At 45.5% G+C, this 15,631-nt stretch overlaps 1 protein-coding gene, 1 long non-coding RNA gene and 1 gene segment (V, D, J or C); 1 reads left to right on the top strand and 2 right to left on the bottom strand.

The window, feature by feature from the left end:
* The window catches only part of LOC141094692 (uncharacterized), a 66,503-nt gene extending 61,858 nt beyond the window's left edge, over positions 1-4,645 (bottom strand). For 2 of the 4 annotated variants that reach the window (XM_073580577.1, XM_073580580.1), the window contains exons 1-4: positions 4,417-4,552; positions 3,949-4,315; positions 887-998; positions 513-677 (exon numbers count right to left, since the gene is read on the bottom strand). In XM_073580577.1, coding sequence (XP_073436678.1) covers positions 513-677; positions 887-998; positions 3,949-4,315; positions 4,417-4,436 — 664 coding nt within the window. In that variant the 5' untranslated portion in view covers positions 4,437-4,552. Of the gene's footprint in view, positions 1-512; positions 678-886; positions 999-3,948; positions 4,316-4,416 lie in introns of all 4 variants that reach the window. The other 2 variants (XM_073580578.1, XM_073580579.1) reach the window with 2 other exon arrangements.
* On the top strand, positions 4,566-7,128 carry LOC141094693 (uncharacterized). Its single transcript, XR_012233153.1, has 2 exons — positions 4,566-4,660; positions 4,882-7,128. It is a non-coding gene; the product is annotated as an uncharacterized lncRNA (long non-coding RNA).
* A 920-nt stretch (positions 7,129-8,048) lies between these two features.
* On the bottom strand, positions 8,049-14,189 carry LOC141094691 (Ig mu chain C region-like). The segment is given in 7 exon segments: positions 8,049-8,448; positions 8,560-8,868; positions 9,283-9,645; positions 10,117-10,221; positions 10,812-11,132; positions 13,634-13,978; positions 14,114-14,189. Coding segments are annotated over 7 exon segments (1,821 nt in total).
* Between the last annotated feature and the right edge of the window lie 1,442 nt (positions 14,190-15,631).

The raw sequence follows: 15,631 nt of genomic DNA, 5'->3' as shown, positions 1-15,631 counted from the left end.
GTGAAAGAAATGTAATAAATCTTCACTGCATGATTAATAAAAAGCACTTATCAGCATATGGAAGTACAAAGAATATGGCAGTATAGGCGCTTGTCCCCCCCAAAAGGAGTAGTGGTCTGTTGCCCCAGTCAGTAAAGTAAAAGCAGGCTGAAAGCTCCCTGGTACTATCAGTGCACTTGAACGGAGACATCCAAACGCAATGACACACCACACCAGAGCACTTCCAGCCTGACTTGCACATGTCCTGGTGCATCAGACCTCCACATTCTTATTTGGGGGGAAACAAGTGCCTATACAGCCATGGCACTACTTCCATATGCAAAAATCTGCTAACAGGATCCCTTTAATGCATGTAAATAGTAAATTGATGCATGTCAGAGATTGGACTTCCACCAACCATAAGGTGGCAGCCTATCCTAGTAATATGCCATCCTTTCAATGCTTTGAAAAAAAAAAAAAAAAAAAATCTAGTCTCTAAATAGACGAAAAGTTGGTGCCGCCGCCTTACGTACCCATGTGGACATTGATGTGAAGCCGCAGTTCTGTAGCGGAGGCAAAAGTTTTCTCACAGAGATTGCATTTGTGTCTGTCTGAATGTTTCCGCATGTGTCGCCTCATTGCTACCAGGTTACAGGAGCTGAACTTACACACTCCACAGCTGTACATAGTCTTCATTTCTGGTAAGAGAGGACGACAGTAAAATAAGGGAATCAAAGCCATTTTTCCTATGATAAACTATGTGGTATATTGTGGAATTTCCACCATGAATGAGGTACAGGCCACGCCTGCTTTTAAGATCAGTGGGGGCACTAATAATTATAATCAGTTATTCTGGTTTTAATTTCAGAAGCAGAAAGGATATTGTCTGCCATGTCTACACCCATACCAGTATTCTCTGTGGTTACAGGCGTCTCTGCGGCTGACTGTACTGGTTCTGCGATTTCTTGAGGATCTATATTCATTTCTTCCATGGTGGTGTCAGTCTCCTGGGGTACATCCTTCAACAGATAAAGAAAAAAGTAATTTTACAAAACATTGACTTAAAGGTAGGTTATTAAAATGATGGCTTATCTGTGGGATGCATCAATATGAGATCAGTGGGGGTCCGATACCTGGCACCCCTATGCATCAGCCGATTACTACTCCAGTAGTGGCTGGATATAAGTGATGTTAAGGGCAGCAGTCACGTGCATGGCTTAGTGGCCAACTGGTCATTTCTCTCACCGATCTATCCCTACAGACAAGTCATTAATGGTTAAAGCACCACTCCAGCAGTTATTTCAGGGCTGGAGTGGTGCTACTAATCTAGATCTTCCTAATCTCAAACTTACCAGCCGTAATTTTCATCTGTTATTGGTGTCGCTCTCCAGCAGTTTGTCACCTGCTAGATCAATCCAGTGTTTGCTGGGTTATTCAGAAGTCACTTCTCACTTTACGTCTATGAGAGCCAGAATGAGGCCCTCATAGATTTAAGCCCCTGTCACACACAGCGAGATCGCTGCTGAGTCACAAGTTTTGTGAAGGAACAGCGATCTCACTAGCGACATCGCTGTGTGTGACACGTACCAGCGACCGGCCCCCCCCGCTGGGTATCGCTGATCGCGCTCGAATGCCCTGGACCTTTTTTTGATTGTTGGTCTCCCCCTGGCCAGCAAGCATCGCTGCGTGTGGCAGGCGGGAGACCAGAGATCTGGACGCTGGTTTCCAATGTAAACGCGGGTAACTAAGGGCGCATGTCACTTAGTTACCCGCTGTGTACGTTAGATACCATCGCGCTGGTGCAGGGAGCTGGTAACCAAGGTAAAAAGCGGGTTTCTAAGCGCCGCGCGGGGCTTAGAAACCCGTTGTTTACCTTGGTTACAGGGCTGTGGAGTCGGAGTCGTGGAGTCGGTGCTCATTTTGGTGGAGTCGGAGTTGGAGTCGGTATAAAATGGACCGACTCCTAAAATATATAATAAATTGGGTACAGTAATTCAATGCAGGATGTGCTGAATATTTTTTCATAGGAGTTTGGGAAAGTTATGAAATGTCCTATAAATGGCTGTTATATTCCTGATCTAAGGCTACATTCACACACAGCGTTTTTCCTGTGTTTTTTGAGGATACGTTTTTCAGCTGCAAAAGCTGATCATCTTTTTAAAAAACTGCATCACCTGAAAGGTTTTTGAGCTCATAGATAATGTTTTCAATAGCAAAAGCAGATTAGAAATCTGCTCTATCTATCCATTTATCCATATCTGTCTATCCATATCGTATCTGTACCAAAAAGAATGAAAACCGGGTAGTACACCAATATATATTCTGTTCTATCTAAATATCTTGATTATTGGATCATAAAAATGATTAAATGTCTGAGGTTCACATTGTACTACAATAAATTTTTCACTTAAATATAAGCAATATGTGTGGGAGTCGGAGTCGTGGAGTCGGAGTAAGGGAAATTGAGGAGTCGGAGTCGCAGGTTTGGCTTACCGACTCCACAGCCCTGCTTGGTTACCAGCTCCCTGCACCAGCACGCTGGTATCCAACGTACACAGCGGGTAACTAAACGACGTGCGCGCTTGTTACCCGCGTCGTCGCTGTCCTGATCGCTGCCGAGATCTGCCTGTTTGGCAGCTCACCAGCAATCATGTAGCGACACAACAGCAATCCTGACAAGGTCATATCGTTGTCAGGATCGCTGGTGCGTCGCTATGTGTGACAGGGCCCTTACACTGAGACCTTGTGAATGTTATCTCTGACTTCCGGTTTGTCAGAAGTTGAGGGTTGCATGATGGCGGCTTGGGACCACAGCAATATCAGGAAGAGCTGAAGACAGTAACTGGTAAGGCTTAGGTCAGGGAACTTGCATTAGTGGCACCATTGTAGCACTGAAATTACAAAAAACAAAACACTGGAGTGATGCTTTGAAGAGGTTGTCCACTACTTTTACACTGATGACCTATCCTTAGCTAACGCCCGGCACTTCTGCCGATATCAGTATCAGGAGCTGCTGCTGGCCGGGAGTAGTCACTTGCTGAGCTGCTCCGTCTACTTGTAGTGGCCAAGGCTTGGTACTATACATCCGCCTGCTATTAAAAATCAACAGGAGACGCAAATGTAGTACCCTGTAGGGCAGCACGGTGGCTCAGTGGTTGGGCAGCACGGTGGCTCAGTGGTTAGCGCTGCAGCCTTGCAGCGCTGGAGTCCTGGGTTCGAGTCCCACCAAGGACAACATCTGCAAGGAGTTTGTATGTTCTCCCCGTGTTTGCGTGGGTTTCCTCCCACACTCCAAAAAACATACTGATAGGGAATTTAGATTGTGAGCCCCATCAGGGACAGTGATGAAAATATGTGCAAACTGTAAAGCGCTGCGGAATATGTTAGCGCTATATAAAAAATAAAGTATTATTATTATTATTATTACCCTGCAGCAGCCACTACAAGTAGATGGAGCAGCTCAACAAGTGAGTACTCCCAGCCTGCAGCCGCCACCGATAACAGGTGATCAGCGGAGGTGTCGGACCGATCAGACAATGATAACTTATCGTAACGATAGATCATCAATGAAAAATAGTGGACAACCTACTTAAACATCAACTAAATGTTCTTCTGGTTCGTCATACTTAGCAGGCGCTTGGTTTGCCTGCAGATCGATGGGGGTCAGAGTCCTGAACCTTATGCTTTCTATTGAATCCATACCTCACTCTGTGCGCTAGTGACTGCAGCGCTGCTTACTTCTCGGGGAGTCTAATGTGCGATTGGTGGGGGTCTCAAAACGCAAACCCTTAATCTGCAGGCAATTCAAGTGCCCCCTTAAATATGAAAAATCTGGAAGAAAGTTTAGTTACTCTTCAATGTCCTGGACAACTCCTTTACAGGTTGCTTTGAACCTACATCTCCCAAAAGGCCCTAGCAGCTGCAGTTGTAGTGCTGCAGGTTCCCGATATTCTACAGGTCTCTGCCTACCTGGCCTTGTTCCTGGCCCACTGCCTGCTCGTCAGTAACATTCGCACAGGGCTCCTCGCTCTCCTGGTGCGGGGGATCACCCCGGAAGTCCTCCAATTCACGTATATCAAACACCTGAGTGTACATGGCGCCGTCCTCGCTGTCACCTCCTTGCTGAATGCCGGTGACCTGAACGCCGACGATGGCGCCATCCTCTCCTTGCATGGGCGTGACATGGAATTCGGACACGTTACTGAAGGCCTCATTCCCGTCCAGCATCTTGTAGACTCTGAATGCCAGATCCGCCTCATCGTGAGTGGCCGGGGTTGGCATAACAATGGCACCCTCCTGCTGAGGGGAATAGGTCTCCTGTCTGTGAACCTCCATCCTGTCAACACAAAACACAGCTCTCAGTCCTGCAACAACCCTACACTCCTTCAGCAGTCTGCCCGCACGAACACAAGCACAGAGGGTCACACATTTACGCACATATGTAAGGTATGCACCATTCACACCTGCACACACTCCAGTCACTGACTCCCCCAGGACGAGGAACTATCTGTGGGTCACTACAGCCTCACATGTAAAGCAGCGCTCCACACAAACCGGAAGTAACTGCTACTTCCTGTGAATGGAGTGGACCGCTGACGTCACCGGAAGACCGCAGCACGTGATACCGCGGTCAGCTGTTGTGACTGTGCTGCCGTGCGCATGTGCGACAACACAGCCTGTGGTAAGATTGGCGTACACTGGGCGACGCGGAAGCGTCTCTTGTGTGCCGACGATACGCACTTTGCCCCTCCTCATTGTAATATTCATAGTATTAGCAACCAAAGCTTTTCCAGGACCGAACCATAGCGCTCTGTGTGGTTGGTGATGTATCAGAAGTGATGAAAATAATTGGAGAAATTTGTAACCATATTAACCAATCAGATTCCACGTCTTATTTTTTAGATGGTGTCTGGAAAATGAAACCAGCGTCTTGATTGGATACTATGGAGGGCTGCTCCGTTATATCGTAATCTTCCCCCTTATTGGTTTGGCCACCATTGGAGACCTTTTTTTTAAATATTAGTAATATTTTAGCAATTGAGTTTAATTAAAAATGTTGAACTGTTTGCTCTCTGTAGCCGCTGTGTTGTCTAATGCTGGGTACGGAGTGAGGCATCTGAGGATCGGGCAGATGGAGAGTTTGTAACATTTGTGTTTTTCTGATCTCGCAGACCACATCATAGTTGAATATGTATTGTCAAATGGTGCAAACAAAATGTTAAAAACCCAGTTGGCAAAAATTATTTTTTTAGCCCCAAATACATAAATTGTAAGTTAAGAAAAAACGCCCCTTGAAGTGAGCTGGACGGTAGCTTTAATTCCTGCAATTAAGGATGTAGCATCAATCAGCGTCTCTCAGGTTCTTCCCCAAAAATTTTTAATGCATCTTAGGGTGCAGTGAAGTGACCAGAGAGGAACATGCAAGAAAGAGCCTCATAGGATTGGCCCTATAGCGTCCGGATCCTGATGTCTCCTGCACTGCCCTGACCTTGCCGTCCTCTACACCATTCTATTTCTGGTGTTTCCAACACCTCTTTTCCCCATACTCCTGATTCCTACACCAACTTGTCCCCGTTGACCTCAGTGTCAGTTGGACAAACATTGTAACACACTGCCACCTGCACCACTCTCACTGTGCTGCCCTCTTCACTAATCATTCTGAGCTTCCTCGTTACATCTCCCTGATCCAGGTGCTCCCTATACTTCTCTCACTGAGGTTCTTAATGCACTTCTCTGTTGCAATACAACACCTCATTGACCCTGGTTCACCCTCTACCACCCTGACAGGGGGCCGCTATACCACCATGACCCAGGTACCCCCTATACTACCATGTCCCTGGTGCCATAAAACATCCCATTTCTGCTGCCTTATACACTTCTCTCACCAAGGTTCTTAAATCACACCTCTGGTGCAATATAATACCTCCTTGACCTAGATGCACCCTATAGTACCCTGACCCAGGTGCCCCCTATACCACTATATCCCAGATGCCATCAAATACCATACTATTTATGCTGCTCCTATATCTCTTTCACCAAGGTTCGTACACCGCATCTCTGGGGCTATACAACACCACCTTGACCCAGGTGCCCCCTATACCACCATGTCCTAGGTGCCTCCTATACCTCCCTAACCCAGGTGTCCCCTATACCTACCACCCTGATGCAGATGCCATGACACAATCCCATTTCTGCTGCCCCCTATACCTCTCTCACTAAGGTTCGTAAACCAAATCTCTGGAACCATACAACACCACCCTGACCCAGGTGCACCTATACCGCCATGTCCCTGTTGCCATAAAAGTGCACCACATTGTCCCTGATCACCTCAATGCAGCATGTAAATGTAACAGGTTTTTTTTCTGCTGTTCTTCAAGTCATGGAAAATGTCATGAGGTCAAAAAGTGCCGCCAAAACACATAAACCCCCATTTATTATTGCTTCAGTGCGGGGTTTGTTTTGACTAGTTTTGATTTACACACACAATATTATTCTTTTAATTTGTGCCTTTTTTATTTTCTACTTTTTCATGTGTTTTCTTTTTCTCTGTTGACCATTATGGGTGTGTTTTTTTTTTTTTTTAATCCAGATCTTTGCAGCCGATTCATTTTTTTGTGACTTTTTAAAGTCACAATTTTTTTGCACAAGTGTTCCCCAGTCACTCCCAGAGTGATCATTTTTTATACAGCCAAATTTCTTGCGCAAATGTTAGAGTTGCATGCAACATTTGTAACGGGTCATGCGACTTTGCTATAAAAGGATTGAAGGTAATAAAAAAAGTCATTTTGCACAAAATTAATGAACGCCTGCGCATCATTTTAAAGAATTTGTTGCAAAATATCACCGCTAGACCAAAAAAGTTATATAAAAAAATGCCAAATGATGAATTGGGCTCTTACTGTTTTTACTTGTGGACTTTGTGCAAATTCATGAAAGTGGCATACAGCGGCCGATTCTTTAAGACTCGCATCACTCTGTGTGACTGCAGACTTCTGAATCCTATTGCGGGCAGAGTCGAAAACATAAGTGTGCAGGCGATGTTATGATTTAGGTATTTTTAAAAATAAAAATCCAAGGAAAGAGACAAAGCATCGGCACCGTTGTTACGCCAATATATTCCCTGCACTCAAAAACACACAACGCATTTATGCCCTAAGAACGAGTGCTTTATCCTTGAAATAGTCAATTTCAAAATCCAAGCAAAACAAAAGTAAGGATGGATGGCACTCACCATTCGTAAAATCCACCTTTATTGCATAAATAAAATCTTCAGCAGGGGAGCAGTGTGCATGGTTAGAGAATGACGGCCGTTTCGTGCGGTTGCGCTTCCACGCGAAACGGCCATCGTCCTCTAACCATGTCCACTGCTCCCCTGCTGAAGATTTTATTTATGCAAGAAAGGTGGATTTTACGAATGGTGAGTGCCATCCTTACTTTTCTTTTGCTTGGATTAAAAATATAAATGCTTACAATCAAAACTGTTACTCTAAAAAAGAGCTAAAAGAATGATAAATCAAGAGCGTAGTTGTTTTGTTAGTGCACTACAGACGTTATAGAAACTTACAAAAAATGTTATAAATGGCCCAAAAATGAATCAGTTGTGTGTAATCTTGGTGTGTATGAAAGTCGCCTAACACGGGATTCTTTGGCCTCGGAAGTTATCGTCTACTTATTACAAGACTTCTCCCGTGCTTCCCCCATACTCTGGAACTCCCTGCCGCAACACATCAGACTCTCACCATCAACGGAAACCTTCAAGAAGAACCTGAAGACCCACCTGTTCCGACAAGCCTACAGCCTGCAATGATCCTCGGTCTACTGAACCACCGCATGACCTGCTCTACCCTCTCCTACTGTATCCTCACCCATCCCTGTAGACCGTGAGCCCTCGCGGGCAGAGTCCTCTCTCCTTCTGTACTTGTGTGTCCATTGTCTTACACATGTTTATTATACTTGTCTATATTTCCCCTTTTCACATGTAACGCACCATGGAATAAATGGCGCTATACAAATGCATAATAATAATACTTCCTGGCAGTGCAGCCGGGGCGTCACACATTCCTCTCCACTAATCGGAATCTGGTACTTTATTATCTCAAAAGTTAAAGAAAAAAATAAACACTGAATGACGAATCTACCCGCAGTGATTCTCTGCTGGGATGCTCAGGGTGTAAGTCCTCTCCTCTCTGTTCTTCAGAGCCGTGTGCTGCACTGAACATGTGAAGACACAACCATCATCCTCAGCTGCCGGTGTAAACCTCAAGAAACTCCACATTGAATGGACGCCACTGGCGTTTGTGACACACAGAGATTCACAGACACCTGCATCCAGCTTGACGCCATCTTTGGACCAGTCCACCACTATATCCCTGGGAAAGAAGTTACTGATGCTGCATCTCAGGAGCAGTTCTTGTCCGATGATGGGAGGCACAGGATCGGCGGAGATAAACTGCACCACCGGGGGTGTTCCTGGGGACGGCAAACAAGAGAATTATTATGGCGGTTTCATACACTGTACTGTGTCATCTGATAATCCCATAAATTCCAGATTGGTAGAACGTTGCTGCCTTGTTCGGTTACCTTGCACGTTGATTTCGTAGGACAGCTCCTCTACGCCCCTCAGGCTTCGGTGACTGATCTGACAAGTATACCTCACCCCATCCTCCTCCTCAGTTACAATCAGATCTGTCTGGCTCCAGACGCTGTAATAATCATTTTCACAGGGGAACGGCCCGAATTGTGCGGCTCCACTATGGATTTGGCCGTTTCTCAGCCACGTTACTACTATTGGCTTGGGATAAAACCTTTCCACAGTGCAGCTCAGGGTCAGTTTGTCCCCTCTCCTGGGGTCTTGCGGCCAGCTGATTATGTAACTTTTCTTAGGACGTGCTAAGCAGAGGTAAACAAAATATATTTATTTTTTAATTTTTTTATATCACTACCATTTTCAAGATCTCTGCTTGCTGTTAGAACATGGGATCTTTTATTATTAAGAATGTGCTCACGTTGAGTTTTCGGAGCAGAAACTCTCCTAGGCTAAGTACACGCAAAGTTTTTTGAGTGGAAACTAATCAGAAACTGATCCAAATTCTCCTCCAAATCTGAAAACTCCTCAAAAACTTAGATTTTTTGCTCGGTGGCTATGTGCATACGGCTTTTGTTAGACGCTAGTGTTTTCCCTCACAGAGCCGCAGTGGAAACAACCTAAAAAAAAATGTGTGCACATAACCTGAGAGTTCCCGCAGGTTCTCACTGAGCAGAGGCCTGGGTGAGATGATACTACGTGATCTTCTCCACACCTACCTGCTACACTAATGTGGCTCACCCGTCTGGCTGCAGCGCCCAGGGCCTTGTGCCGCACCACACACACTAGCGTCCCGCTGTCATCCTGGACTGACGGGGTGTATGACAGCTTGGAGGTGGCATTAAACAGGCTGCCATGTTTGCTGACCTCCGGCTGCTTTGCGTGGCTGGTAAGATCGGTCGCAGCCTGGAGCAGGGGCTCATCTTTGCCAAGACCACTTCCCACAACTTGGTCGCTTTTTTCAATGTACCAGCAAATGTTCAGTGCTTTAGGCCTGAAGCCACTGATATTACATATGGCTTCCATCCTCTCATCCGCCAGGATCAGCTCCGGCAGGATAATCGCTGACACGTCTGGAGTCACTGGGAAAATAAAGCAAAGCTGTCATTTATTATACACTGACTCCAGCTGCAGACCACCCATCACATTATAAGGGCGCAGGTTACATCAGTGCAAGAGCGGAGCCATATAAGACACAGGAGTGCACTACAATCAGCAACACCCCAGGAGGACATGTCTGATAACAGAGCAGTAACTGTAGTCACCTACTGTATAGTGTCCACCTGGTCTGAAATGGCTGATAACAGAGAACAAATGGTGTATTCAACCAACATATAGTATCTACCTGGTCTGCAATGGCTGATAACATAGGGTAATAGTCTGTATTCACCTGTCCTGCTGTCAGGCTGAGATGACTGATAACAGAGCAATAGACTATATGGGGCTCCACCAGTTTTGATTATTATGGCCCCCACATCCTGCCTCTTCAGTATAATGTTGGAGTAAGGGGGGGCTCGTGTTGAGACCCCGGATGAGCGGAGGAATATAATTACCTGAGGCCAGATATTTCCAGTATAAAATCGCAGTTGTCACGATGAGCGCCATCACCAGGATGAGCGCACTGACGATGAGCGCCACCCTGTCCGAAACCTGCGCCACTGCCAACAGAGAGAGCTCAGGGTTACTTCCCTGTCGGGGCTCAGGGGGATACCATAGGAAATATCCTACACACTGTTAGGATTCCTTACGATATCTGGTTGGAGGGATTTGCCTACTTACGGTTACACAAAGTTTGTTAAGATTTGGAAAACTGCACTGAGCTCTGTTGTCCACCTCCGGGGACATTCCATTTTTTTGATCAAATGCATGTGCTTGGGGCTAAAAAATAATTTTTGCTATTCAGTTTCATTAAAAATTTTGGACCATTTTTCTTTTAATGGCTCTTTGCTTCCCGCATATTCAACTTTGATGTGGTCTGTGGTCATAAATCAGGTGAAAGGAGCTCAAAAGACAGTTACAAGACTTACAAACTCACTGAAGGATTCTCAGATAGCTCATTCTGCAGCCAGCAATGGATAGTGCAACACAGAGGTTAAAGAAGGCAAATTTTTAATGAAACCCAACTGCAAAAACATGTATTTTGGTAAAAATAAAAATTGTCCCTAAAAGTGGACAACCCATTTGGAATAGGCCCAGTGCTTTGTCTCATTGCTACCATACAATGATCTCTGTATGACGTTGCACTTACCAGTGAGGTGAATGGCGGTGTCTATTCTCAGAGGTCGCGGCAATGACTGGTGTCTGACCTCACACCCGATCAAGGTGCCATCGTCTTCCTCAGTAAACAGTATGGAGACCTGACTGTCCGCAGTGAAGGTCCCGTTTTCACCCTGGAACGGGACCCCTGAGCAGACGTCCTTTGTCAGGACCGTTTCTCTTTTCGCCTTCTTCATTATCCACTTCATATCGAGATCTTGAGGATAGAAATGACTGAGCTTACAAATAAAGGTCTTCATCTCTCCGCTGGTCACACGAGGGTCCACCGGGAGCAATCCGATGGTGGGCTGTGCTGTACACAATATCAGTAATATAAGTTATATCTTTAAGATTATACCTAGATACAATATCCAATCCTGGCCTTACATATTAGACTTCATACGATAAATGCTCACTGTTCCTCTTCACTCTCCCCCACACACATGCATGATCAGTTCAGCTGAGCGTGCACGTGTTTTCAATAGGAATAAACTACAGCCAGACTTCTCTTGCAGCAACTTATCTTCCCTAAGGACAAAAGGACAAGGCATATTGAAATCCAGCTGCCTAGTCTTTCCCCCAACATTTTCCATTAGGGAACATTTGGGAGGCCCACATGCATGTTAGGTGATCAGTGAGTCCCATGAGAGTTGGTGGATAAAGCCGACATTAACCTAATGTGTATGGCCAGTTTAAAGGGAATATGTCGGCAGGTTTTTGCTATGTAATCTGAGAGCAGCAGGCTATATGGGCAAAGACCCTGATTTCAGTGATGTGTCTCTTGCTGATCTGGATGCTGTTATCGTAATACAATCCCTGTTTTCTCTGCTGCAGAGCTTGAATGCTGAGCCCTGTGTAACCCCACCTACACCACTGATTGGCAGGTTTCTGTGTACACTGTTTATTGACAGAAAGCTGCCAGTGATGGGGGTGTGGTTGGACCAGGAGGCCCAAGACACCTAAGTCTTGTACTGATAACCATTGTTTTATCAGCAGGAGATTATTTTGAAGCAACAACACACAGCCTAATAAATGACACATTGCTAGAATTAGGGTTGCCACCTCGACATCTTTCTACTCTTGGATTACATAGCACAGATCTGCTGACAGATTTCCTTTACGTTACATCATGTGTTATGCTCCAGTTACATCCAGAGCTGTATTCACAAATCTGCTTTACAGTTAGCTCTCAGGTTACCAGTTGTATCCTACTGGATAATGGACGAAGAGGGCAGTGATATGGGAGGGGAACATGCAACCTTAAAGTTAATCAGCCACTTTTGGCATTGTGGGAGATTTAAGCCTGATTAATCATTTTCAATTTTTTTAAGTCATTTGTCTTTTTTCTCTTGTGTGGTATTCTTTGACGTGTTTTCCACCAAATTCTTCAAAAAGACGCATGTGTTTCACGTCTCTTCTTGCGCAAAATTCTACATGCTCTTTATTTTTGACGTTACCCTCCTTTGCAAGTTTTTACTACAACAGTTTGCAAGTTTCTGCTAAATGGTACAGTATTTGTGCAACAAGTTTCAGACATACATAAAATCCCGCTAGGAGGACCGGAGCACATTTATGCCAAAATTTTGAGACTTAGAAAAAAAAATTGCAATTGATGAATCAGTTGAAAAGATTCCGAAAGCCCTAACCCTGTCCATACTGTAATGATAAACATAAAAACAACAACTAGCGAACTGTAAGGTAGCGCTTGTCATTCAGGTAGGGGATACTCGCTAGGCAGCCGATAAGTCAGGTCTGGCACAGGTTTCTCAACATAAACTCAGTCCATTCGGTTTATTATGCAGCATAAACCATCAAACAGCAACAGAAAGTTCATATCAACAGCATAGTGTCCATGACAGAGCTCCCCTCTGTTAATCCCGTGGACACACAGGCTTTGCTATGTCCGGTACACAGGCCCTCTAGCCTCACAGTTACATCCCTTGTTCGGGTTACTTTCTCATAGCTGCTTCTTAGTGCAGACGTTCATTCCCTTCCAGGGAACTATCAGACATATGCAGCCATTATACACAGCCTCTCCACATGCTGTCAGGAAGGCAGCCACATCAGCCCAGGTGAGACCTTCCATACGGACCAACCGGGTCCAAGCATTCACTCATGTGACCTACCCTGGCCACCTTATATGGTCCGTAGCCACGCCCACCGGATCACATGGCTATGACCTCATCACAGGTCCTTCAAGCATTCATACACATATACTTTACTATGGCGTTCTAGACACCCGCCCCTAGGTGGGTTTGTAGGTGATTGATCCCACCCGTCTCATCAATCACCCGAAGGCTTCTTCCTAACACATTGGAACGAAAGATCAGCTCTGCTGATCAACACATAATCAAGCCTTCATCCCAAGGCCACCCACCTTGGGATACATAACGGTCGTTTAGGACCCTGCTCCTGTTACCACTCTGGACATGGCTATCCGTCCGTCCTGGGACACCCACACAGCGCCCCCTAGCGGACACAGTGGTCACTACACCACAGAACATAAAATAAAGGCGCAAATAAGGAGAAGAATAAACCCAAATGAAAAAAAGGCGGAAAAACACCAAAATCTAGCTAAAAAAACGCAAATTCAATAATGACATAAACCCTTTAGTGTACTGTATATTCCAGTGCTGCATTCATAGTTTTGCAGGCTTCAGTGCTGAAATCATATAGCAAAATTGAAAATGCGCCATATATTAGGTCAGGAAGTATTTTTTTCTCTCCATCTCAAAACCCCTCCATTGAGTTAAAGATGAGAAGACAGTAGGATACCCCTTTTTGGGACTGGTGCATAGTGCCACCAATGCTCACCTGCGAGTCTAAGGACCAGTGAAGCTTCCCCAACCTCTGGAGATATTAGCACAGTACAGGTGTACTCGCCTTCATCCTGCAGCGTCAGGTTGGGCAGGTATAAGGAGGCATTTCCCGTCTCCAGGAGTCGGTGATCGATGGAGCTCTCTGGTCGCAGTGAGTTGATTCTAACACCATCAAACGTGTACACCGGCCTCACCGCATCACCGCTGCTCTTCACCGTCCACTTCACAGCCACGTCTTCAGCTCTGATGGGTTCCAGGAAGGTGAAGTGACAATGGAGTAAAATGTCTCCATCCACCAGGACCAGAGGCTGCGGTGGGGATGTGGTCACTTCCAAGCATTCTGGAAGGGAATATGTAAGAGAGCGTCTCTTACTACAGGTGTCACCCTCACCTCTAGCCCAGGTCCTAACGGCCATGACTGCAGGTGACATAAGTCAAGGGGATAGGCCAGATTCACCATGAGGTCTATACACACCTGTCAGGGCACACAGAACACTAAGGACCACAATCCTCGCCATAAGCTGCTCAGGAGTATCCCTGCATTCACATACCTGGACTCTGCTCACCTGGGAGGAGACAGGAAGTAGCGGCACAGCCTGGATCCCTGGCAATACTGTATACAGTACTATATGTGGAGATCACATCTGTATGGGCATGCATAAGTAATCATACCCTCACCCTGCAGCCCATAGATATTGTATGTTGCTATAAAAAAAAACATACACAATACCCCCAACAGGAAAACATGGTTCTAACTAGAGGCATAACTAGGGCAAAACTTCAGAGTGGGCACTTCACCAGGTAAGCTCTACAGTGGCATACCCTAATAGTGGGTATAGGAGAAACCTCAGCAGATGACCATGGTATTACTGAAAATAAATCACGGTACAACTGCCACCAGTGATATTACCGCCACATGGTGACCATATAGTGGTAAATACCAGTCCTGCAGAACATATAAGGGATTACAGTACAGTTACAGATAGTGACTTACAGATGACATATTCTCTGATGGAGCTGTTCACTTTTCCATCTGGCCCAGACAGATATAATGACTTCTTTCAGTCAAGACTCGTCTGCAGAGATTACCACAAAGACACATCTGCCATTTTTCCAGCCCCATCACCATCTATATCAAACCTGCAAAAACTCCTTATCCTGCTGAATCCCCAATACCGAGCTACTTCTGCCATGTGTCCTTATTACTGCACCTAATATTTGGCACAAAAGTAGTGCCAAACATATTGTCGACCACTATGCCATTACAAATTAAAACCCCTTCTTTGTTCTCTCTAGTTGGTAAAATTGACCCCTAGGATATATTAATACGTCATGCAAGTGCCCTAGAAAACAGTGCTCACATTTTGCCCCCTAGAAAGTAATAATGCCTGTGTGTCCCTTTGTCAGTCGCAATACTCAGAGTGCTCTTATAACAATAAATGCTCAACTAACATTTAGTGCATTGAGCCCCCCCATGTATAGCTCCCCTACACACAGTATGATGTCCCCACAGTTCCCCTATACACAGTATAATGGGCCCACACATCTCCCCTATACACAATATTGTGTCCCCACAGGTACCCTATTGACAACATATTGGGCCCACAGCTCCCCACTATACAGTATGGTGTCCCCACAGCACCCCTATACACAGTATGATACCTCTACAGCTCCCCTATACACAGTATGATGTCCCCATAGTTCGCATATACACAGTATGATGTCCCCACTGCCCCCATCTACACAGTATGATATCCCCATAACTCTCCTATACAGAGTAAAGTACACACACAGCTCTCTATACACAGCATAATGGGTCCACAGCTCCCCTGTATACATTATGATGTCCACATAGATCCCTATACATAGCATGAATTCCCCACAACTCTCCTACAATGTAATGCCCCCAAATTGTAGCCCCCACAGTGTATGATGGTATCCACAGTAGCCCCCACACTTTATGATGGGGTCCACAGTAGCACTCACAGTTTAT

The sequence above is a fragment of the Dendrobates tinctorius genome, unplaced genomic scaffold, assembly GCF_039654945.1.
Source record: "Dendrobates tinctorius isolate UK_male_01 unplaced genomic scaffold, ASM3965494v1 ptg000065l, whole genome shotgun sequence".
NCBI classification, from domain to species: domain Eukaryota; kingdom Metazoa; phylum Chordata; class Amphibia; order Anura; family Dendrobatidae; genus Dendrobates; species Dendrobates tinctorius.
Note: the sequence above shows the minus strand (reverse complement) of the source record. Positions and strands in the feature narration are given on the sequence as shown.